The sequence below is a fragment of the Protobothrops mucrosquamatus genome, unplaced genomic scaffold, assembly GCF_001527695.2.
Source record: "Protobothrops mucrosquamatus isolate PMUCROS unplaced genomic scaffold, P.Mucros_1.0 scaffold217, whole genome shotgun sequence".
NCBI classification, from domain to species: Eukaryota; Metazoa; Chordata; class Lepidosauria; order Squamata; family Viperidae; genus Protobothrops; species Protobothrops mucrosquamatus.
Genome location: NW_015386570.1, coordinates 226,390 through 251,755, shown reverse-complemented (window position 1 = coordinate 251,755; position 25,366 = coordinate 226,390). Strand labels below are relative to the sequence as shown.

At 36.2% G+C, this 25,366-nt stretch overlaps 1 protein-coding gene across 1 annotated transcript; it reads right to left on the bottom strand.

Moving 5' to 3' along the window:
* Positions 1-3,882: 3,882 nt before the first annotated feature.
* LOC114922177 (low-density lipoprotein receptor-related protein 5-like) lies at positions 3,883-24,509 on the bottom strand. The gene is made up of 11 exons (XM_029283763.1): positions 24,354-24,509; positions 21,824-22,035; positions 20,806-20,996; positions 17,193-17,402; positions 13,304-13,429; positions 10,914-11,150; positions 9,295-9,474; positions 7,086-7,361; positions 6,368-6,507; positions 5,465-5,562; positions 3,883-4,568 (listed from the first exon to the last, which is right to left on the bottom strand). The coding sequence occupies exons 1-11, from the start codon at positions 24,507-24,509 to the stop codon at positions 4,307-4,309; spliced, it is 2,088 nt and encodes a 695-aa protein (XP_029139596.1). The 3' UTR covers positions 3,883-4,306.
* Between the last annotated feature and the right edge of the window lie 857 nt (positions 24,510-25,366).

Below are 25,366 nucleotides of genomic sequence, written 5' to 3'. Positions count from 1 at the left end.
AAATCAGCGGTTTATTAAAAAAAATCTATGATTTAATGTGAACAGTGAAATATGTATTCCACAACACAAAAAGTAGATATATAATAGGCCCTGAGGTGGGGGGGAATAATTTGGAAAAGCTGTTAGCTGACTTTTCCTCTAGCTGAGCTCAATAGGCTCCAAAGTAAAGGAGGAATCACAAGTTTGTAACTTGGCAAGCCTAATTTTGCTCCATTTTATTCCAGGCCCAATAGTTCTTATTCATTATTTAATAAAATCGATTGTTTTCCCCCTAATTGCAAATAGTTCAATTACATTATTTACAAAATATTTTCAACACATATTATAATTTTACAAATTAAATTTGACACCACATTCTGCTTTCCATCCAATACCCAACCCACCCACTCACATCCACACATACAAGTTGGCAAAGGAAACTTCCCGGGAACTTAGCTCCATATCTAAAGGTGCTTTAAATACTTTTCAGATGAAGAGTTTTGCTACGTTGTATGCTAAAACCAGCATTTCCTTTCAAAAAGGCTTAGTTGTCCTAATATGTTCATTGCTAAGAGCAAGCTCGCTCTCAGGTCCAGATCAATAACTACTTTCAGTGAATTATGGATTCTAAAAAGTAATGTTCATGAAGATGGATTTAATTGGACCCAAATAAACATCAGCTACAGGGATCAGGTATCCAATCTGATATCTTCCTATACAGTAAAACCCAGTCTGGCCAGAAAAAATATGCTACTTAAGATTTCACCAACATTAACAATCACTTTTGAAGAGATAAAACATTCAAAACAATCTCCCTCAGGAATTCTGGGAGTTGAAGTCCACGAGTCATAAAAGAGCCGAGGTTGCCTACCCCTGCCCTAGGGTAATGACATGCCACACATAGCCATTAATCAAGGCAAGCTAATAATAAGAAAGTTAACCTTTGACATTGCATTATGGCTACACCTGAATAAGAGTTACTTGTTCCTTAAAGCCAATCAGTTACATTTACATATATATTCATATGTATTGTATTTAGAATATAAAGATAGGATTCATATTCATGGGGCTAAGTCATAATCTGATTTGGTTCTGGCCAAGCATAAACCTAGCAACTGTAGTTTATTCAGTCCAGCTAAGCAAACTATGGCTTAAAAAATGAGATCCAAAACGTGTCAGTTTACTAGCCCAGTTTGAAATCATTTGTAACTCTTTGGCAACATGGCCAATGATCCCAGATTAGGAGGGCTCTGGAAAGCCAAAATTACAATCAACAGTTTGAGTGGTATCATTTCAAAATAGCTTGTAAAAATTATAATCAGTATCCTTACTTATTCGTGATTTGGTAAACTGTATCTTTTTTCCCAACAGAAGAGAACTGAACTGTGAAGTCCTTTGTGCTCTCTGAGGATGCAGACATTTCATTACCTGACTAGATAATAGTATCAGTGCTAGTGAGGGTGGGGTTTGCTCTCTGTTTATATTCAGTAGTTTGCCCTGCCAATGTTGGTGGGAATGTGGTGTTCTCCTTGGTAATGAATCGTCTGCAAGCAAACAACCAAGCTCACAGTGTAGTTTTTTATGTGATTCACTGAGACCTATGTCAAAAAAGAAATAGAAAATATCATAGCCCAGAGTACTACTGATATCAGATATTTTAGCTAAAATTCTAGATTAGAGAGAGAGAAATAACCTGAAGTAATGAAAATGTGACAATTATTTCTTGGTAAGATATTTCTGTCTTCAATCAATTCTACAACAACAATTCCAGTTGTGAAGATTTTGATAATTTGGTGGGATGTTTCCCAATTAACATGTTAATCAAGAAAGCAGGATATTTAATTTTCCTGATTAACACAGATTTACAATAGCAAGCAAAATAAAAATATTCAGTATTGTAGCCATAAATATTATAGTACTCTGTTCACATCAGTACCGCTAGTTATTTTTTCACTGCTTAAAGCATCCAATTCACCTCTGAATACAGAACAGTTTTTTCAGCAAGCAGGTTAATATTATCAATGCTTGTTTATTTTTCTTTTAAAAGATAAACTATTCATTCAAATTTTAATGTGCAGTGCATTTTAGACAACAGAAACCTGGCAATGGTAAATCAAAGCATATAATGTTAAGAATTAAATGGTATCTTTTTATAAATGCTAGACAAAAGTTTAAAAGCAATTATAAAACAATCAAATTAGTGGATGCAAATCTCTCGACAATTATGTATGTGTATGTACACACACACATTACGTACAAGCTTTATTTGTAACTCAGCTAGAAATGGAATCCTAGAATTAGAAGAATCTGACTTTATTACCTAACACCCAATTTGAGTTACTAGATTTTTTTTAAAAAAATAGTATGCTGTTATGATTTTTTGCCTGAACACTCTAGATGTATTATTATGGACTATTTTTGTGCTAGACACACAGGCAATACACCCAAACAACTTTGACCTCCCAAAGTATTCAGGAGTAGGATATTTTTGCATACAAATAATTAATTCTATTTTTTTTATCTCCCATATTAAACTGGAAAGAAAAGTAAATTGGCATGACTGCAAAATACAAGTTTCTTAAGAGATCAGAAGTGATTCTCCTGTACTCAAAAGATCCTAATTGCAGTTCCTCAGAATTAAACCACCATATCCAAACTATTAGGAATAGACTGATGGGAATGTATTCAGAAATAACAGAGATCAACCTCCACCCTGTTAATAAGCTTGGAAAAAGTGGCCAGGGGTTGGAGGAGTCTCACCTCACACTTGGCCAGAAATACTTGCTAGAAACCCAGCTATAAATGTAAAAAAAAGAACAAATTTCATCTTTGTCAATGATTCTATAACTGTCAAAAGCCGGCTGCACCTGCTGTTATGCAGCTGTGAAAACACACTGTAATTTTGGCTTTCCCCTCTTTTTCCAATCATATTTCATTATTTGTTCACATCACAGTCTCCTCATCCTACAAGCTTTTAAACATTCTGTGTGAGGCAATCAAACCAAAGCACAAGTACAGTCAGTAATGCAAGACGTGTTGCACATTTTCTTCCTGACCCGTGATGAAAAGCACCTTTCTTTCTGGGTTTTTGTTCCAAATAAATGATCTTTTACTAAATTATGCTGATCCTGACTCCTGTGTTCTCTCTAATATTACATATAGAAGGTTAGAGAGGGTAAAATTTGGATTCTTATCCAATGGAAAATATGGTGGCAGTGCATGTTATGTTTTAAAATGAGAAAAGGCTTTTTTTCCCCTGTACAACCAGGGGCCTCGGTAGATGCTTATTCAAGAAATATCCAAATGCATTAATTTGGAAATTGTACATAGTTTTGCTATTCAGGGAACTCTTTATAAACTGTTTTTAATTGGTGAAATGTGTTTGAATTTTTATAGATAAATTTTTTTTTTAGGAATTTTCACTGGATTTGAAAGAAAGAGAGACTTTGAGGGATTACATTTTTCTAAACTATTTTAATCTTTCAGGAAATTGATTATTTTTTCCCCACTTTCCATTCCTATTCCTATCATGACCTCCACCTCCTTTCCTCCCTTCTCTCACCACGAAATCTCCTGAGCTGTATTGGGGGGCCTTTAGAGAAAGATAAAACCTGAAGCAGTGCCTTGAATTCGACAGACTCGTAATGGAAGTGTGATGTGTGTAACAGGACTGAATGGTTATTTTAATTTGGGGAGAAGTAGTTCATGATGAATAATGTAATAAATCTAACAAGTATTCCAGAAGTCCATTTTTTTTAATGCACTGACTCTTTTGGAAAGTGAATGATGGAATAAAACAAGAGAAAGCATTTTAAGAGGAAGCCCATTTTTGTGGTTAAGTACCTAAGGATCAAGTATTAATCCATACACACAGACACACAGACACAGACACACACACACACACATAGACACAGAGGAATTTCCCTTGTGTGTATTTCAAATAACATCACCATTCATTCATACATACTTCTTCTTGCCTTTTATATTACTTAAAATAACTTGGCACATTTCCCTTTATTGAACCAAAAAGATGATTTCAAAATGTTCCAAGCATATTATTTTCTGCTTCTCACCTCCTTTGGAGGTCAATTTAAACGTTGTGACTTCAATGCAAAGGCAAATTATGGCACAAAAGAATGGATTATTAAATTAAAAAAATCAACATAAATATCACTTTGCTGTACAATTTTCACAGCCCAGGCCCATTCATTTTTATTCACATTTTTATAAGTTCCCGCCCCATTTTAGATCATAAAATATATATTTAAAATCTTTGTTCATATTTAAAAACATATTTACAGAAAAAGACAAGTCCCTTCTGTTAAAATCATGAAGAGTCTGTGCAAGGAGATGGAGGAGGGGGATAGAGGTGGAAGTAACTCCGCTCAGTAGCTGGAGATGGTGGGCAGCTTTCCTCTGCTGACATGTACTGGCTGCGAGGAGTAGGAGGAGGGGGATAAGGATCTGAGTCTGAATTTAAGTCGATGTAGTATTTGTTGGCTTTCCACCGACTTGTGGTGTAGTCACTGTCACATACATCTGTGCTGCAGGGGGTAGTCGGTGGAGCAATCCCTCTGATAAGATAGGGTCTAAAATACAAAATACACATTAATAGCATTGTAGAAAAATTCTGCAGGCTGGGAAAGGACAGAAGTTGGAGACTTTCCATTTCTTTTTATCTGCAGCAAATTAACCATCAATAGATACACAGACATAGACAACATCTACATACGGTGCAAAGGAGATCATCAGCAAGCCAAAAAGGGAACAAAAAATCCCCCAAACACCTCCCCAACAGCAATCAATACCCAGATGGGTATAGATTAATAGCAAGCTTAACATCAAGAAGTAAATAACATACCCCTATCAATGAACTGCCAAAGAAGCTAACATTAAACAACTCACCCAAAGAACCTCCAAGACCACTCCCACCCACGCTGGCATGACAAGTTACTAGAACAGAGGTCCCCAACCTTTTGGGCACCAGGGACCAATTCCGTGGAGAAAGATTTTTCTGTAGATATGAGAGTGCGTAGTTTTGTGTGCAGCCTGCTTCCCATGGATGGGGCTTTGCTTGTTTGTCCGGACTGGTTACTGGCATGCTGCGACCCGGTACTGGTCCACGGACCGGAGGTTGGGGACCCCTGCACTAGAATATAATCTGAGAGTAAATCCCACTCCTTATTAGCACTGATGATGTAGTAGAAAGAGCATCAAGGACCCCCCATACTGGGGTCCTTGGTACTCATGTTTTTCTGAGCAGTCTAAAAATGCATGTCAACGTTAAGTCCAATCCTGAAATCTTATTTCCCAGTTCGAAGATTCCACCAATCCACCACTGTACAAAGCTGACAACTGGAGCAATTTTATTAGAAAAAGAAAGTTTTCACTTTTATATCCAAAGCTGCTATATACGCAAAGTAAGAAGCAGACATTTAAAAACTAAGAGTTAAAGAATCCGCCAAATGATTTTGAAAGCCATTACCTGTAAGACCTTGTTGTCGATGGAATGTTTGAAGAATAAAACATTTCTGTGTTATAAAGGGAGCGATCTGTAGCTGGTGAAGGTGGTGGGTTCAAAATCTGTGTGAATGTAAAATGAAATAGTTTAATGATGTCCAATGGGAGCTACTTCCACCAATGAAATCATTTTAGATGCCTGAGGACAAGTTGGCCTTCTGTGCTTCCTTTGGGTAATAATCTAAAGGCCACACTATGAGAATCTGTTTCAAATCCAGATGTTTTTCTAAAACAACGGGATCATTCTATTAATGTGCCACCATTTAGAGCAGTGTTTCTCAACCTTGACAATTTTAAGGCATGTGGACTTCAACTCCCAGAATTCCACAGCCAGCATTGCTGGCTGTGGAATTCTGGGAGTTGAAGTCCACATGCCTTAAAATTGTCAAGGTTGAGAAACACTGATTTAGAGGTAGGTAGGTAGGTAGATAGATAGATGGATAGATAAACGTTCTGCTAATTATTACATTAAGGAATCAGCAAACATTTTGTAGTAATTTATTTCCATGAAATACTTGGGACTCCAGGGTAAGGGATAGCAGTTCTCCACAATGTTACCATGGTCCGTTCCAGGAGTGCCATCAGAGGTGCATTTGCTTAAATATAAATGTTCAAGTTGGGTACATATGAGAAGCAGAGAACCGTTCTCCAGCTCCCAACAGCTATTGCCATGTCATGGCTGACTGAGAGTAAACTGGGGGTCTTTGAGCCCAATCTTTCTTTAAGACTAATTGATTCAAATTTCATGTTTGCATGATAGCAGCCCCTCCCTCCTCAACAATTATCTAGCTAAGTGTGCTGTGCAAGCAGAGCTAATAGGAACTGAAATCCTAATTGCAATATGACTTATACAATTTTCAACACTTACCTGTGGATAAAATGTGGCTTTTGTACTAGATGAACTACTAGAGGAAGCTCCGGTGACGTGGTTTCTGTCATAAAGAGGGGCACCACTGCTTCCACCCATTAGGCTCATGGAGCTAATCATGGATTTTCCACAAGAGATGCCTATATGGATAGAAGAAATTAAGAATAACCTGGAGTCCAGTTATATACTCACTGAAATTTACCAAACTGTGGTAAAAGATGTCTATGTGGACTGCAGAATATTTCTTGGTTTTATCACACGGCTTTAAAAAAAATACAAAGTTCCCTTTAAATTCTCAAATGTAGGAATTCCTTCCTACACAAACTGGAACATTTTCTTAAATATTAGAATTGAAAAGATCTCTGCACAAGCAATACATATCCTATAATATGCACAGCTTTGCATCGTATCTACAAACAATCCTATTCAAAGCACACTACTAGAGGATCTTCAGAGGATATGGCTGAAAGAATAATAAAAGATCTCAAATTCTGAGCGCTGGCATTCCAAAGGAAGCAAGAATCAATGTCCAAATATTGCCCCTTCATTCTATTTTGGAAGATTCTAAAATAGTAGTTTGGTCGGAGATTCCACAGCAAGAGCAATATAATGAAGATCATCATATAACCACAGCCAGTTGTTATTTAGCATGTGGCAAAGTAAAAAAAAATATTCTAAAGAACATTGTAGCAATACATAGATGCACAGTTACTATTACCTGTAAAGGTCCCATGCTGAGAACTTCCTGGAGCAATGAAATTTAAGGGGACATGAGGGGTCCCACTGACATATTCATGTGGAAAAGGTCCATTAGGCCCAGCATAGCGTTGGCAAACCACACGCTGGCAAACAAAATACATGCCTCCCATGACGAAAAGAGTAAGAATGATTCCAATCACAGGACCAATAGCATTACTGTGGGGTCCAGAATCATCAGAGGATTTAATTTTTTCTGTAAAAAAAAATATACAAGAAATTAGAACTCTATCTCCTCCTTTTTAACAGCCCTACAAATGTTAGCGTAAAAATAGCAGAGGGCCTTTTTGACACAGGCTTCCAGTTACTAACAACTGGCCGGTGGGATTTACATTTTAAGTAATTTTTTTACTTATGCGAGATACCAGTACGCTGAAGTTCAATTGTCATCTTTGATGTTGCAGATCCTGGCTGAAAAGGTTCTCCTCTATAGAATGTAATACTATAGGAACAATTCCAAGTTTCTACTTTATCCCCAAAGTTTATATCTATCTATGGTCCACTACTGTAAATCGTATGCAGATTGGTACTTCTAATCCTAGATGGCTTTGGGTCATTCCCTATGTGCAATGGATCTGCAATCACTGTGGGTGCTTATTTTTTTCTGTGCAAGTGGTTAGAGCAACTAAGTTTTAACAATGTGTGCAGTGCCCAAAGGGGAGCATTTGTCAAAGAGGATCAACAAATAATGAGAGTGAGAAGGAGAGGAGCCTATTAGAAATAATGTTTGTATTAAAGTTTGTAGAAACAAATACTAAAAGTTTACTTCCGTCTCCTTCTGCAGAAAAGCACTTTTCTCCTGTCACCTCATATCAGCTGTCTAGTATAGTAAACCAGATGTTGCCTTCTCTTTTATCATCTTTTTACGATTCACTGTAAATGAATCTTTCAGTAAATTTACTAGCAAAGCACATATGTGGCTGAAATACTGTACAAAGGAAGAAAGATGTGGAATACTCAACTGTATCACCTTTCCTGGTTTGTGAGTGACACCTTCCCACTCTCACAATATCTGCTTTAGCAGCCTTTGTCAACTGGCAGAGTCCACAAGTGTCACCTTTGACTATAACTCAACTATAACACACTGATAAGGGTCTACTCAAACCTGGAATCAATCTAACATCACTTAGGAGCCCCCAAGCTTTAGTGAATTCAAAGAAGCATTCAGACAGAACTAATATTTCATGCATGTTCTCTTAATAACTTCAATAGTCCTTTTCAATCTTCAAAAGGCTATTCGATGTTTACTTTGTTTTACTCCCATGAACATTCCATAGGGCATATCGGGGATTTGATGGTGACTGGGTCATGGTAACTTGTGTTTTTTTCCATATTAAGTTGGCCCAAGGAATACATACTCCAAATTATTTTAGGGTCTTCTTTCTTGACCCTGGGATAATGAAACTTGTAATCCAATGCATCTGGAAGGCACCAAGTTGGGGAAGGCTAGTTTGCAATAGGTAGCATTTTATTACAAGGACCCTTGTGGCTCTTTTCTGCATAAAATGATCTCTATTGCAACATAGTTATCAATGGCAATCACTCTAATGGAAAATAGCCAGTTTAATTCCTTTTAGAACTTTCTGGAGGTTATCAGAGGGCTGCTATCTCTAAGTATTTTTTTCCCCTCAACCCCAAAACATACAGGGGTCCTAGGGCTGAAAATACAGAATTATTATCAAACTATCTACAGTCACAAAATGGCATTTATGGTTAGCATAAATGATGGAGGGGTTAAAGCCAATCTGAACAGCCACCAAAGATCTAGGCGGACAAGAGGGAATTGCATCTGCTCTGGCCTTTTGATAATAGATTTATTTTACACAGCTGTTTTTTTTCACAGGATGTGGATTTGGCTAGATCTGAAGAAAGAAAAATGACAGCTTTCTGAAAACTGCAAAGCACCATTGAAGATTACGACATTTCAAGGACAAAAGTATTAACCCTCAGTAACAATAAATATTTGCTTTTCTAGACTTAGAAAATAAACAGTGATCCCTGGATCCAAACTTGCCTTTATGAAAACTGATAGCTTCCAGTTGTGTTGGGCTGAAAACCTTCAGAATTTCCTAATTGTTGGCTAAGTTGGCTAGGAATTCTAGGAATGTTAGCCCAACACAAATTTTGTAAAGATAATTAACAATAGGAGGCATTTTACAATACCAACTTACCGGTAAAAAGTGCCTTATCACAAAAAAGTTCATCAGAACCATCAATGCAGTCCGGAAAGGAGTCACACTGCTGTTTTTTGAGAATACACTGGCCATTGGCACACTGAAAGTGATTCTGGAGACAAATAGCTGTGAAGAGGTGGGTGGGACAGGAGACAATCACCAAAACAATTTTTAATACTGTCAAGATAAATCAACCAAACCTAAACTAAATAATAAACACATCACTTTCTTCAAGACAGCAGTTGTTTTATAAGCCTCCAAGAGCCACAAATAAACATTATACTCGATCCTCTTAAAATCAAGCATCTGGCAGAAAGCATAAATGCAAACCACTCACAGTCTTCTGTTAAGCACTGAAGATATGGGAGGATGAATTATTATAGTGTCAATGTAGAGTTTACTCTAATCCCTTAAAACAGGGATGAACAACCCGTTTGTGGTTTGAGGGCACAATTTAAAAAATATAGGGGGGAAATAGAAAGAACAGAAGGCTACGAGGAATGTGACAACCATGGCCTGACATCATGTGAGAGTGCATAAGAAGAATGTTTTATTCTACTTTTGGAATGGGTTGATTGATTAATTCATTACATTTGCTTTTATTTATATGCTTGATTAATTCATTACATTTGCTTTTATTTATACACTGCTTTTTCTGGAAGGTTCTGGATGGCTAATAATAACTTCCCTGAATAAGAAATCTCCTCAGCAGCAGCAACAACAAAAAAGCCCATTTGATTTATTAACCATTCACCATAAAACAAATGATCAAAATTATACACTGAAGAAAATGTACAAGACAATTCAAATTCTCCACTTGCACTTGTGGGGGAAAGGAAACAGTCATAATTGCTCTCCTGAAAATCAGGAGGGAAGAAGAAGATCTCCATAGGGAAGGCATGCCAAAGTCTGGAAGAGCTGATAGAAAATGCTGGCTTCTGAGGTCTCATCCAGTAGCATCCCTATATAGGACAGGATCTGGAGGACCAGCCCTTATTTGATCTTAATGGACAGCAGATGAATGTGGGAAAAGACAGGCGCTCAGATAATGTAGGGCCTTACAAAATAACAACCAGAATCTTGGAATTGCATCCAGATGCCAACCAGCAACCAATACAAGTCCTAAAGCAGTCGAACCACCCAAGACTATTGGGATGTACCCATCCTATCACTGCTTAGGACTCCGCATTTTGTATCATTTATAGCTTCCAAATGCTTTCTAAGGCAGCACCATGTAAAGTGACTGTAAGTAGGGCCCCACAATAAAGACCACTTGGAGCACAAGATAGAATTAAACAAAAACCCTCTTAGTCACAGCTGCCAGCCCCCAGGTTGCAAACCATCTCTGAAGAGGGGAGTGCAGCTCCATTCACAGTGAACATCATCTGACCTTGAAAAGCGAATTTGTCTTGGAGGGTATCATTTTAAGACTGTCCCTTCCCATACAGGCCCTGACAGCCTCCAAGCATTGAATCAGAGCTTCTACCACCTCTCCTGTTTGACCAGGCTGAGATCTATAGGGGTGTATGTATAAGCATAGTCCCATTTGCTTCCCCTCGTTGCTGAATCTAACAATGTGTATGTGTCTAGCATAAGATAAAGTATACAGTTCTTACTTTCACAATAAGATTCGTCAGATTTATCTTGGCAATCAACTTCTCCATTACATCTCAAATGTGCGTCGATGCACTGCCCCTTCTCACATTGAAACTGGGTTGCTGAGCAGATGGGGCAGTTTTCTTCATCACTCTGATCGTCACATTCTGAAAAGCCATCACAACGCCATGCCATGGGAATGCAATCAATCTCACCAGTTGCACATGTGAACTGATCCGGGGAACAAGTTGGTGGCTCTGAAAGGGATTTTTTAAAGAACTGCATGAAATTCTTCAAACTATTAAATAATTTACAACAAAGAATGTGCTGTTTTATTTTTTTTTAAGGCCCTTGTAATAGATCCTGTAACATTATGACATTTATTTCAATCAGCCTGAACAATCACTCTGCCCAAGGCAACTCTACCACCTTTACAAATAAGACATGAAATATGCAGAATCCCGTAAATGGATTGAAAATCTGCAATCTATTATTTGGGGGCTATGTTTGGAAATGTTGTCAGTCTCAAAAAGACATCAAATTTCATCCTGCAATTTAGTCTGGAAAAGTAGTTCCAAAAGGAGCAAATTCAATGCCTTAAAAAGTAAGCGTCACATGTATCATACACCAAGTCTAAATTACAAATAAGTAATTCATGTGAAACACTGTAATTAGATAACTGCAATAAATGAAATGATAACTAAGAAGAGCTGTATTTATATAATTAAAAAGTAAACTAGCTTTTCCTTCAAGTCCCTGTATAGAAATCTGCCTTTCATGAAGAAGCTTGCCATTCAAAGTTAAAATGCACATGACAGCTACTTTAAAAAAAAGTGTTTGAAAAAAGTTGATAATAACAATCAAATGTTATTCGATAGAACAAAATTCTTATAGAACAAATTACAATTAACTGAAATTAATTGTAATTTCAGTTACAATTAATCTGCCTAGTTAATTGATTTCTAATATGAATAATAAGATCTTATTTATATCCAAAGTTTCCTTAAAATAATCATCACTGAACAAAATTTTGTGCCTTTTTTTCTAAGGATTTATCAGCTAATAAGAAAAAAAAATATTTTCAATACAACATCATTCTACAAGGATTTAATTTCACCACTTTCAAGGAGGGGTGATATTAATTCAGAGCACTTCTGTGTGGATCTTTTTGTGCATATCATGCATGTTTTAAATGATGGATGGGGCACTGCATACTTTTATAAAGTCTTCTTTTCTGTGGTTTTGTTATCCACAATTTTGAATGAAACCGAGGAATAACAAAGATACCCTTGTAATAGTTTATTTTATTTAAATCCTCAAAGGAAAGTGACAAAGGAAAGAGAACAGGTAAAAGAAACACTCGGGGTAGATGTCATTTACAAATAGGGCTGCTCTCAGTAGTATTTAGTACTCCAATCACAGTATTTCCTGGAATGTTTGACTAGTTGCATCACTTTGAAGAAGTTCAAAGGCACTATTGCGTACAGAATCTCTCAGTATGAACTCTGTTTCGAAATATCTACATGATGTATTGATGAGATCACTCAAGGGTTCATGGTTTGAATTTGATCATTAGATTAATAAAATCCATCGCTTGTTTACAACTCATGAGTGATTATGAGCAGGTCCTCAATATGGAGTAAGAAACTGGGATTCAGTCCAGACAAAACAGAGGTTCTGCTGCTCAGCAGACAATCTAATATGAGGTTGGGCGCAGTCTGTTCTGGATGGAATAGTTTTAGATTATACTTGTTTTAAGGGGAAACAAATGAAAATGCCCCTTGCTGTTATCTTTTTCCATTGACTTTCTATTCTATTTCACTGAAATAAAAGAGCCTAAGAAACAATTTTGAATTAGACATCACTACAGTGACATTTTCTTACAGCATTTCCTCATGATAATGAATAAAGAATCACAACATAGTTTTTGGTGGGAACAACCAGCATAGTTATAAAAACAGTAAAATGCACTGTGCTTTAGTTAGTGTACATTAAACTCACTATGACTTTTATAACACTCCCTGTCCACTATAGTACAGATATTATATAGGTCTTGTTAATATACTATCACAGTTACAGAACGATTACTATGTATGTAAAGATGGTAGTCAAATTTATCTGCTGAATTTAAGTTGTTCTCATAATCTCATTTAGGTGCAAATACGGCCTGTCAATGACAAAGGGTTGAGTGCATGAACCGGTCAAACAACGTGAAGGGTTCCCACAAAATGGGGCCCTGCAGATCTTTCTGAGTTTAACTCAAATAATTCTCACGTTGTCTGCTACATCTAGGGAGCAGTAGCTGAGGAAAACTGTTCTAGAGCCATGAAATACAAATATATCTGCCTTGAGAAGCTTAAATGCTTGCCGATCTTTCCTGAAAGGAAAGCTTTTGCTTAAGATTACTTACCTCCACACGTTAAGAGGTCCTGCAGAAGTACCAAATGAACAGGGCAGGAACACCTTGGAGTTCCATCTCCTTTTGCTATACAGAGGTGTGAGCATTTCCCGTTATCTCGAGAACACGGGTGGGTTGCTTCATGGAGAGAAAAAGGAGGATAGCAGTTGTTTATAGAATAGGGGGTAATAGTTTGAAAATTCCAAGTATCTTTGCAGACATTTCATCACTGCACCAAATTGCTATATCACATTTAAACTCTTAGAGAAGGGCAGGTGGGGGAGGAGGTATAAAGGCAGCAATAGGGCATGGTAAAGAGAAGAAAAACCCCCCAAAAACACTGCTTTAAGACATTAGAGGCATTCTCAGTCAACACCTTTAGAATATTGATCAGTTGTGCCTTCTTGTTCCATTTTTAGCAGCAAAGGAGACTCCATCTCACTAAAACAAAGAAAGAACTGAGAGCGCACCCTTATTAGCTTGGCTGAGGCATTCACTTAAAATTAGCTTCACACCCTCCCCTCTCTAAACTATCTGTTTCCACTCAAACTGGTAATTAGTAATAACTTTAAGAACTATTTGTTTCCTCTGTTCTCCTTTTTTCCTTTTGAATTGTGGCATTTAGACATGGGGAATAGGGAGGGACATCGTTTTCTGCCTGAATATATTAAATATATTCTATACACTTTACAAATGGTAATAATTAAATACTGCCAATATGCATGAAAGAGTAGCCCTTTGAGACCTATTTTAATATATTTAATTGATATATAAGCTGCCTGTCTTCTTTGGTGAAGAATGAGTTTTATCAACAATGGAAAAGATGAATTCCTTTTCTACGTTCTCTGAAGCTTGTACGATTTTCTTCTAAATAACTATGCATAAAATTCAAGCTGCACAGGATACAAGCTGAACTAGTATCCCTTCTAGAACTGGGCTCAATATTACCTGAGATCAAAAGGCAGGTGCATTCTTGGCTCCCAGCAAGCATGGGAAATTTTAAGAGGAAAAACATAACAATTTTTTCCCTACTTGTTCATTCAGATGAAAAACTTAGGAAAACATCCGAGTTTAATGTATAAACTCATGGTGGCATTAGAACAATCACTGACTTTTAATAAACAAGAAAAGGTCAACGTTTTTCAACACATGTCCCCTTTGAAAGATTTTTTGTGTGTGTGATGCTCTTCAAAATGTGCACACTGCCTCCTGCTTGATCATTAAAAGACAAAGGGTTAACTTTCTTATTGTATTTTCTGATACCTAGGATTTTGCTGTTGTAACATAATGATTGTGGGCAATAGATAAAGAAATAATGAATGAGAAGGTTTCATCATGTAACAGCCGATTTCTTTTAGAAAGAGTAGCCCACACATGTAGGGAGATTTCATATCATGACAAGCAAGTACCAAAAGCAAACAAAAATCAAGTCTCTCCAACAAAATCAGAAGATATCTCACCCAGGGCTGAAGGTGCTTGTTAGTGGAGTTTTCTAGTATTTTGGGCTTACAAAGCAGTGATGGAAACTGCTTAGGAAGGCTGTGGGGAGCAAGGTTTTTTTGATCCCTTTGAAACATTTAACAAGATGATTTCTAGATAAAAGTTCTGCTGAGTGAGAACAACAAAAAAGCCTTAGCCTATCCTGAAAAACCACTCCTTCTATGAATGATACCTTCATTCATGCAAAGAGCAGATTTTTTGCTAAATGTATTTTTTTCTGTGGATGAAGCATGAATTCTGAGATAATACGGTCCACTCTGGATACATTTGGACCATCTTCAAAATTAGAGAACTTTGCTCCGACAAACTGTTAGCTAAGTTGGCTTGTTTGTGGCTTCAGAATCACATCAAAGGGATTTAAATTTTAGTTTAATTTTAATTTAAAAAGTTGTTGAACATTCTACTAGATCTCAGCCAAAAGAAAATACATGGGACAAAATAATCTCTATTTAAGATGAATTTCATTCAGAGTTGATTTATGTTTTAAGAGGCCTGCCTCTTAAAAAAAGTGTAAGTAGATATTTATTGGAAAAGACGATTTAAATTTCTGCATGTAAGTGCTTACTGCTGTGTAACTAGATCTAGTTAGATTTCTATTCTCTTAGCTCCTGCCTTTAATTTTTACTACCCACTACATCTCACTCTTTTCCTGACTTCGCATAATGTTGCCTATCCAGGAACAGCATATTGAGTAAGTATGTATATATGTATGTATGTTTAAACTATTTACTCCTGTTGCACTGGTCTCTGACATTTTGACAGTAGAAGTTTTTCAGGAAGCAACCAAGCCCTAAGTCAATTTATTTCCTTTTTAAAAAGAGGTTACTGTAATAGAATATTCTGTTAGTTGTGGATGGGACACCCAAGAGAATCTGTAATAGGTATTGGGCACAATCACCTTGAAACTGGAGATGAAAATCAGAAATTGGAATATTATCTCACATGATCTGGAGATGTCCTACTGTTGCCACTTTGGAGACTGAAATCTACAGGATCATCAGTGCAATTTTTTGTACACAGAGTACAACTGAAAAATGTATTTATTTATTTACTGGATTTATATGTTGGTGACTCATGTAGGCTCATGGTTGCTTATAAAATCTATTATAAAACAATGGCAAATACAACATTTAAGATGCTTATGGCAGTGACTAATCTATAGTTAAAACATCCATAGCAATAATAATTAAAACATATAATGTAATGTGAGATTTAAAATGTCTAGAGTGAAAGTAAGCAGCCACAGTAGCAATGATAACATTACTGTAAATACAATCACAGCAATTCTGTGTGCAAATACCAAAAAGGTTAACTATCAACAAAGGCTTTCTGGAACATCTAAGGGTTAACAATCTTCCAGAAGGACTTCATAGTGGGGATCGTTTTCATTATACAATACTGAAAGGACAAATTTACAGCTGATCTGCTATGAAGTATTGCTAATATATATGATTTGTCAAGTGGGTGGATTCAGGTGCAAGGATGAAGACTGTTGAGCAATCTGTTCAAATCCTTTGGAAATTTCAGTTATGAGATATGTATACAAGCCTTTCTTAGATTTGTTTCTTTTCTGTCTGTAGATGAAGAATGTCAGATCTATGTAGTTTTGCTAATTTGGTGTTATATGTAACTTTTAATCTATTGCATTAAGATAAAAATTAGGTAGACAGCCCTAATAAACAAAAATAAGTAAATAGTAAATGAGGAGAGGAAGTGGTGATTGTATTTATTTTAGAGCTGGATCATAGTTGAAATCATGACTCATTTTCTATTATGGAATGATCATTTCCAAAACCAGAATCAGTCTTGGAATTGCCAAATCAGTTGATTCTAATTAAAAAGAAAAAAAGAGAATGTTCTGGAATAAACATTCAGCATTGTTATTCAGCCATGAAGTATAATGATCACTGACCATATGGCAGTGGTCATTATCAAATCAAGAATTGTAAACCAAAGGAGTTGGGTTTACTAACTAACATTTGACATATGAAACTCATTTGTTTTTCCAATAGACATGGCTATTTCTTGATTTCTACTCACTTTTGAAAAACAGTGAATTAGAATGCCTCAGCCAGATGAAGTATATTGTTAGATTCACAATGTGAATAGTGGTTTGTTTTATTGCAAGATCTTCACCAGTACATGAGGTAAACAATGTGGTGTAATGATAAGGATCTGGATTTGGATTAAGCTTTTCAAAATTCAAATTCCCACTTGATCCTAGATCTCAGAGTATTCAATGCCAAACTCTTTTTTAGGATAGACTCAAGTAAAAATTGTCCTCAGAGTTTAAATTCCTATTAGAACCAACTCATGAATCTGGGCAGCAAGTTGAGAATAAAAAAGGTAATGTAACAGGATATTGGAGAAAATTAAGAATTTAGTATTATAATAAACTTACAGAATTCGTCCATATCAATATCTTCAATGGCATGGATACCAGTTAGGTGAGCAATTCGACCTTGTATTCTGGTCCTCTTGTATCCATTAGTTTTCTCCACTCTTTCTATCATCTGTTGCTGCCGATCAATCCAGTAGAGATGATTTCCCAGAACTGTCAAACCCATTGGCTGGAGAATGTTGGAATCTTGTAATGTGACCCGGTTAGCCCCTGAGAGTATAATACAACTTTTGTCAATATAGGCTTTCTTTCCTTTTTTTTTTTTTTTTAAAAAAGGGAGGGTTTCGAAAAAAAGTAATAATGATTCTTAAAAATTACTACCGCTACTAGATAGTTACTGGGCAAAAAATAGTATTTTGATTTTTGTTCTACACTCAATAGCCCTTACATGAGTAAAATGAATATTAAAACAGATTGCAACACTCATTAAATGACCAATGAGAAAATAAGTAGAACCAGTTTCATCTAATCCAGAAAGAGAAGAATATATTAAAGTTATGTAGATTCTCCTATACAAGTGATTTTCAGGCAAAATTATATTCAATGTCTCATAAGAGAAATATTTTATGAGCAATTTTTCTTAATAATTACATTTCATGTAGCATTCAAAACAGAAGTGAATAATAACATTTAGAAAAAGGACTAGTACAGTATATTCTAACATATATTAAGCTAGAGAACAGAATTAGCTCAATTCATTTAAACATACACATGAAATAAAGTTCTTTCCATTTGTCAACTGAAAGGCTAAAGAAGCCCATCTTCAGTATTATATGCCTTATTGTAGCTGGGTCCTCAGCTCATTTTGAACAAAAAAAGATAATCAGTCACTTTTTTTATTTCTTAAAATATAAACTGCAATGGTTTATTTTACTGAAAAGTTACAGCAGATTTTGCAAACCAAACAGAGAGTAAGGCCCAATTTCAACATGCTGTTTCCCATGTATAGCAACATCTCATGTGGCTACTTTATATGTTGTATAAACAGAGGCACAGAATCAAAATCACATGAGGTATTAGTACCGCTTTATAAATCCTTAGTAAGACACTTGAAATACAGCATCTAGTTTTGGTCACCACATTGCAAAAAAGATGTTGAGTCTTTGGAAAGAGTGCAAAGAAAAGCAACTAAGATGATTAAAGACCTGGAGGTAAAAACACATGAAGAAAAGATTGCAGGAATTGGGTATGGCTAGTCTAGAGAAAAGGAGGAGTAGGGGGTGGCATGATAGCAGAGGGGCTGCCACAAAGAAGATGTGGTCAAATTATTCTCCAAAGCACCAGAAGGCAAGACAAGAAACAATGAATGGAAACTAATCAAAGAGAGAAGCAACCTGGAATTAAGGAGAACTTCCTAACAGTGAGGACAATCAACCAGTGGAACAGCTTGTCTTCAGAAGTAATAGGTGCTTCATCACTGGAGGTTTTTAAGAAGATTAGACAGCCACCTGTGTGAAATGGTATAGGGTCTCCTGCTTGTCCAGGGGGCTGGACTAGAAGACCTCCAAGGTCCTTCCAGTTCTATTTTGATTCTGATTTAACTTTACAGTTATATAATTATATTTATGACATTACATAAATTGATTTAAATCTAATATATAAAATTAGATATGGCTTTCAGAGAAGCATATGATGTGATTACATATTTATAAGATGGTGTTAAAACAGAATAAATTGGCTCAAATTGAGCAAAGTGAGGTATGGAGAATTGCAACAATTCACACCAAATCTCCAGAACATCGGTGCAGAATCTTACATCTTCTCTACCTAACAGAGAATCATTGTTACCAGGAGTCAGTGTGCTGACCACATTGTGGGTGAGTATCTATAGAAGAGTAGTACCAATCCTACAGTTTCTTTGATAGCTCCCTCCGTCTAATCTTTTACCAATCACTAAGAAAAGGAAGGTGGAAGAGAAACGGGGCTGCCAACATATCATTACAAAGATTTTGTAAAGGAATAAGAAATAAAGTTTGACATCAAGTCCTATTTTTCACTTACGTTAAAAATCCTCACAGCGTAGCCACTCCTGATGGAGTTTATATTAGTGGTAGCTAAAATTAATCTGACAGTTTTATTGATCTGTTCAGGGTTAACCTGAAAACGGCTCTCCTCCATAATGGTTAACTTAAGGTAAAACACGAACATTTTGCCTTCTTTCCCCTTATGTTAGAAAAAAAATGTTTCCGTTTCATGACAGACGATTGTTGTCATAAGGGCCATTCTGCAGCAAATGGGCATTTGTTCTTGAAGCCCCTGGCTGCTGGCTTCACATGATTTGGAGAAGTGATAAAGTTTTCTAATCTGAGAGGGGAGAGGAGGTTCAGACAAAATCTGTTGTCCCTCGTATGATATACTTCATATTAATTTATAGTAAATGGTAAGTAAAGAAAGTAAAAGAGCCAGGGAGGGTAGTGGGTAAGGTGGTAAAGTTCTATTTAACCCCTACATTCACCAGGTGACTTTCAGCCAGAAACTTAAGGGGGGGGGGGATGAAGGACAAACTGCTTTGTACAACATTGTGAATTCTTAAAGGAAAGATGGGATATAAATATCAACTACACCACTGACAGTTATTGAAAATGCCCTAGAAAAATAGAACATAAGCTACTACTCTAAAGTATAACCAATTTTGTATTCCACGCAGAAACAGTAATGGACAATCTATTTGCAGCACAAGAATTTTAATATTAATTTATGAACAAACAAAATGTAGCACTCTGAAGAATTATATGTGATGCATATTGCCTACTTAATAATGCTAAAATTCTCTTTTATCCTAGTTATCTTTCTTCTTTTCATTATACTAAAAGAGCTTTATAGTACTAGGGGTTTTGTTTTGTTGTCTTTTTATCCTTACTTTTTCTGTTTTTAAAATATGCTTTTAGCAGAATTATTAAAATCTATATTGACATAAAAATACAAACGTGTTATTCTGTTTCTAGTTCAACTGTACTCCATATTTTTATTATATTAATAAATTAAGCTTTCCTCTCCTGGGCATAGATTCATATTCCTGGCTACTAAAGTCCTTTTGGCCCTATTAATGTATAATATTGTGTGTATAATTATTTAATTTACAAACTGGCTGGCTCCACCAGGACTCTGGGTAGCATACAGAATAAAACAATTAAAACAGTGCAATCAGAGGCAATTACAAAAGCAAGTGTCCCCCAAAAATAATACAATAATTTCTGTTGTTGAACTGGTTTCTGATTTATATATATATATTATATCCTGCTTTGGATATATAGTAGAGTATGGTGGTGGTAACAGTATTTATTCTGGGATCAGAACAAATTATCATCATTATCACCATCTATAAACATTCATATCCTGTAATAATATTTGAAGCAAATAGCTAAAAATGTAATGAACTAAGTATAACCAAGGAGAAGAGTAAAAGCTGGAAAGTTACAAAGAAAATAGATAGAATAGTTCCACCACCAGAAACCCTACTTTACAGAAAAATTCATTTAGCATTCAGTTACAGGATCATCCTAGAATAATGAACTGGTTACTAGCTTGTGCAGTTCACCAAAAGATTCAATGGCTGGAATGGGTAACGAGGGACACTCAGGACATTTTATGCCAAAACAAGAGCACAACACACCTGATAGGTCACAACTTTCAATCCGTTTGAGATCAGCATCCACCCAAAAGAGCTTCCCAAGTTTATTGTCAATCACTAGGGCAACAGGTCGAAGCAAGCCAGTGGTGAAGAGCACTTCTCGTTCTGTTCCATCCAAGGCTGCACGCTCAATCTTTGGGGCTCGCTCTTGCATATTAGTGAAATACATGTACCTGACAACATATAAGAAAAATTGAATCCTTAATATCTGTGAGACAAACATCATGTATAATTATATTTTCTGCTATTAGGAGTATTTTCTGAAGTTGAACTTCCTTTCTCAACTTCTCAGGCAAATTAACTACGACCTTGTTTTGTACTGAAGGGAGATTCCAGTAAATTTTGTGGAATCTTTCTTGCTTGTAAATAAATATATAGCTAGAAAAAGGATATCTGAAATACACCGTCCATTTGCTCCCAAGCCAAACTCCCCAGATGGACATTCTACACTTGGCTAAATAAAGCCAAAAGGATCGGGACCAGAAAAGTCTGTATGCATGACATCTCCCCCTTTCCATCATTACCCCAATATCATCACAACAACTGCTCTGGAGGGTTAGGACCACCTTCTGAGGCAGATGTGTGGGGAGAGATGGAATTACTGTCCTCATTTATCTATTTTTATTTAGTTTTATGATTTCTGCAGGAATTCAAGATTATAAAAACCCTTTCTGTGGATGGATATGTTATCAAGATTTTTTCCCCTCTTTTACATTTGAAAGTTTCAACAATAAAAAGAAATGCATTATTTCCACAGACACTTAATTAATCTCCAGAACTGTTAAGTAGCTTTTGTTTTATTAAATTAAAGGAGGTTAGAACACACTTGGTAGTCTAGCAATAAGAAACTATCAGGCAGCCCTATGAAATCGGCTTATAAAGTATCCCAAAGTAACAAGCAAAATACATTTTTATATCCTATGTAGCGTGGGCAACCTCCATGGAGCACTTTGCAACATTCAATGCAATATAACTTCTTAGAACTTGAGAGTATTCTCACCCTCGTTCTGCATTTACAACTATGGCCCTGGGCTTGTCATGATCTCCCCGTAAGACAACTCCAATTTGCTCCCCATTGAGTCTGTGGACATTGATTGTATTTGTAGCTTCACATGTCCAGTATAAAGTATGGCTGAAAATATCAATGCTCAGGTCATGTGGCTGCTTTTCTGGGTTTTGGCTTTGGTTGCGAATATTCATGACTGTGAAAGGCTACAAGAGAAAGAAAAACAAGGACAAAATAGGTAAGATTATTTGATGTCACGGTATACAGAAAATGTAAAACCAAATAATAGAGTTGTTACAGAAAAAAAAAACTAAGAATGTGATTTTATGCAATTCCATATAACAATCACACTGAGCTCAATTACTTTTAATCCTAGGTAAGTGTTTACAGGATTGCAATTTCAGCTGACCAATTCAGTGAAGACAATAATTCACAAAGACGTAGACAAAAAATCATAGCTTATTTTTTCTTCACTCAGTATTTTGCCAGACTTTGAGATGAACTATTCCTTCTGAGCAACAAATCCTCCACTTTCTAAAATGGTACCTACCAGTAGCTATTTTTATGTGCATATGTATTAAAAAATTCCTGCCTATTGAGGGAATGAAACAATCAAATTGTTAAAAGAAGGAACTGAAACATTTAACGCAAGAGCTAATACATTCACAATTTACTTTTAAAACCATCTACTTTCAACTTTGAAACTACCAAAACTATTTTAAAACTACTTTTACAATGGATTTAAAAGAGGTGATAGAAAAGAACTGGTAGCTATTTGAATGTGGAACTAAAAATGACATGTCACAAGAGTGATATGGAAAACATGTAAGCAAATATGTTTACATATGACACCAGTTGATATCTTAATAATTAAATAATAATAATGATGATGATAATGATGAAAAGGGACATACAGATAACAAATCAGAAGAGTGATTTGGGTAATTGTCTTATTCTGGATTTTTAAAAAAATGACATGTTAAACTTATTAAAGACGTTTCTGAAGACAAAGGGGAAATAAAAAAAAGTTTTGGGACACTATTTAAAAGGATTAAAGGTCAAGATACTTAAAAGCATAGGAAAGGAATATAAAGTTGGCTTATTGGTTAAAATAAGGTGTGTTGTTGTTCCTGATAAGTTGTTAAAATTATTTGTACTTGTCTTTATGAAGGGGAAAGTCATTCCTTTACATATCTCTTTTTTTTTACCATTTTTTTCTCTTTTCTCTTTTTCTGGTACCTTTTTCTTTTTATATTTTTCTCAGTTTGCATTAACTTTTTATTTTTGTATCTGTAAATTTTAATAAAAATTATTCTAAAAAATGGTGCTTGGGTCAGAGAAATCCCAGGGCTGTAAAGATAGCAAGAGCAAGCTGCTATTTATGTATTATTGTAAAGAAAGCTAGATGTTCATGTAGTCACCAAGCAGCAAGCATGCCTTTTTCTACATGATTTCATGAAAAAAAACCCTGAGAAATACCCAATTATGAATATTAATATTCAAAACCACTAATTAACAGAAACTGAATATGAAGCATCCCAATCATCAATATCACTGCAAATCTGGATACTGAAAAATGTCGCAAGGAGGTATTCTTCAAACCGTGAGACTCTTTTGCTTCTGCAGAACAGCAGACTGCATTGTAGCAAATAGTCACCAATGTAATTTGCACCTAAGAAGAGCACTAATGGGAAACAATTCAGCAATTAACGCCTAGCAAATAGTCTTCAAAGAGCAGGCCTGACACTTAGAGTGTTCCTCCTTGGTACAAACAAGATTTCATTATCTGGTAGAAAATGTACAGAAAAAATAATCAAATTAGCCCAGATAATCCTTTCCTATTCCCCTGCCTCTCATTTTTACAGGACGCGAAGTAGTGAAAATACATTCTTGGATGTATGAGAAAGAAAAAGCACGTTGAAAATTCAAGTATTTTCCACAGAAAAAGAACTTTACTGCAGCTTGCCAAGAAAGAAACAATAAAGGGGCTCCGTCCACAACAGCTAAAATATGGCAGTATAAATAGAAGGTGTTTGATTGAAGACCCTTTTTTTCTTTCTACTCCTTCAGAAATGTCCTAGTTTGGAATTAGCAGTCTTCTATCACAACAAGAAAAGTTTTAGGGCAGGGGAGAAAAAACATTTTAAGTGGTTCTTTCTCACCCCTAAGATGGCAAGGTGGGGTTTTTTTAGCTTCATTTCAGTTTAAATCCTGTAACGCAGAGGTCCCCAACCTTTTGTGCACCAGGGACCGGTTCCGTGGAGAAAGGTTTTTCCATGGACCGGAGAGTGCATAGTTTTGTATGCTGCCTGAATCCCACGGATGGGGCTTCACTTGTTTGCGTGGCCCAGCTGTTGGCATGCTGCGGCCCGGTACCAATCCACGGACCGTGGTGTTGGGGACCCCTGCTGTAAAAGAAGACTTGTTTTGGGAGGACACTGCAGGACCAGGTTGCAGGACTCATTGATACAGCATGTTGCTACCAAAATGTATGGTATCAGTTTAGACACATAAAAATACTTGCCTGGCTGCCGTCATCTTTTGCCCTTTTAATAATGTTTTGGCGTCCATCTATCCAGTAGATAAATGCATCAAGAGGATCATAATCAATGGCTTTAACATTTCTTAGTCCATGGATGGGAAGAATGATGTCTGGACTCTGCTGATCATCTGGTATCATCCGACTTATTGCAGACCTCTGACTGAATAGTAAGAAGCTACTGGGTGCTAAAAGTAGAGAAAAATGAACACAATCCAAATAACAGTATTGGTAAAATTCTTTTGAAAAGTAAATACACAGTTGCAAAAATATCAAAGAATAATCTTTCCCATGTCCAGATTTTTGCTATTACTATTACTGGTCACAGAATGACACGATTTCAGTCCCATCTTGAAAGAAAACACCAGAATGAATTGCCAAAAAGTCTGATATATTTCACATTACCAGACTTAGGATAAAATGGCATCTATGATCTTCAGTCCAATCCAGGAAGGAATCCATGGAAGCCTAACAGATGCAAGATTAATTTGGAAGACTGGTCTGCCTCACTTTCCCAGGGATCCCTCTTTTGATTTATGCAATGCCAGATCCAAGTTTATTAAATGCCCTCTTGGGGAGGATGCTCTCTACGTCTACCAATCTCATTTGATGAATTTGAAACATTAAAGAGAGATCAAACCTTGAACTAAGGAGAAATGTCCTAACAATGAGAACAATTTATCAGTGGAACGTCTTGCCTCCAGAAACTGTGGATACTCCATCATTGGAGGTTTACAAGAAGAAATTGGACAACCGTCACTGCAGAATGGCATACAGTCTCCTGCTCATGCAGGGGGCTGGACTAGAAGACCTCCAAAGTCCCTTCCAACTTTGTTATTCTATGTCCTATGTTCTTCATTGCTGCTGCCATATTCATGTGGGTGAATCTAGCTGTTGCCAAATTATAAGAGAGCAAAGGAAGAAGAAACTCTCATCTCTCTCAATGCTTGCTTGCATAGAAGGGACAGATGCATAAAGGATGACAGCAAGAAGCAGCA

Excerpts from the sequence above, each read along its gene's own strand:
- LOC114922177 (XM_029283763.1), bottom strand. The coding sequence starts at position 24,509 with ATGATACCAGATGATCAGCAGAGTCCAGACATCATTCTTCCCATCCAT. Across the intron at positions 9,475-10,913 it reads TGACGAATCTTATTGTGAAA|TATTAAAAATTGTTTTGGTG; the intron begins GTAAGAACTGTA and ends TTATCTTGACAG. Across the intron at positions 5,563-6,367 it reads AAGCCACATTTTATCCACAG|ATTTTGAACCCACCACCTTC; the intron begins GTAAGTGTTGAA and ends ACATTCACACAG.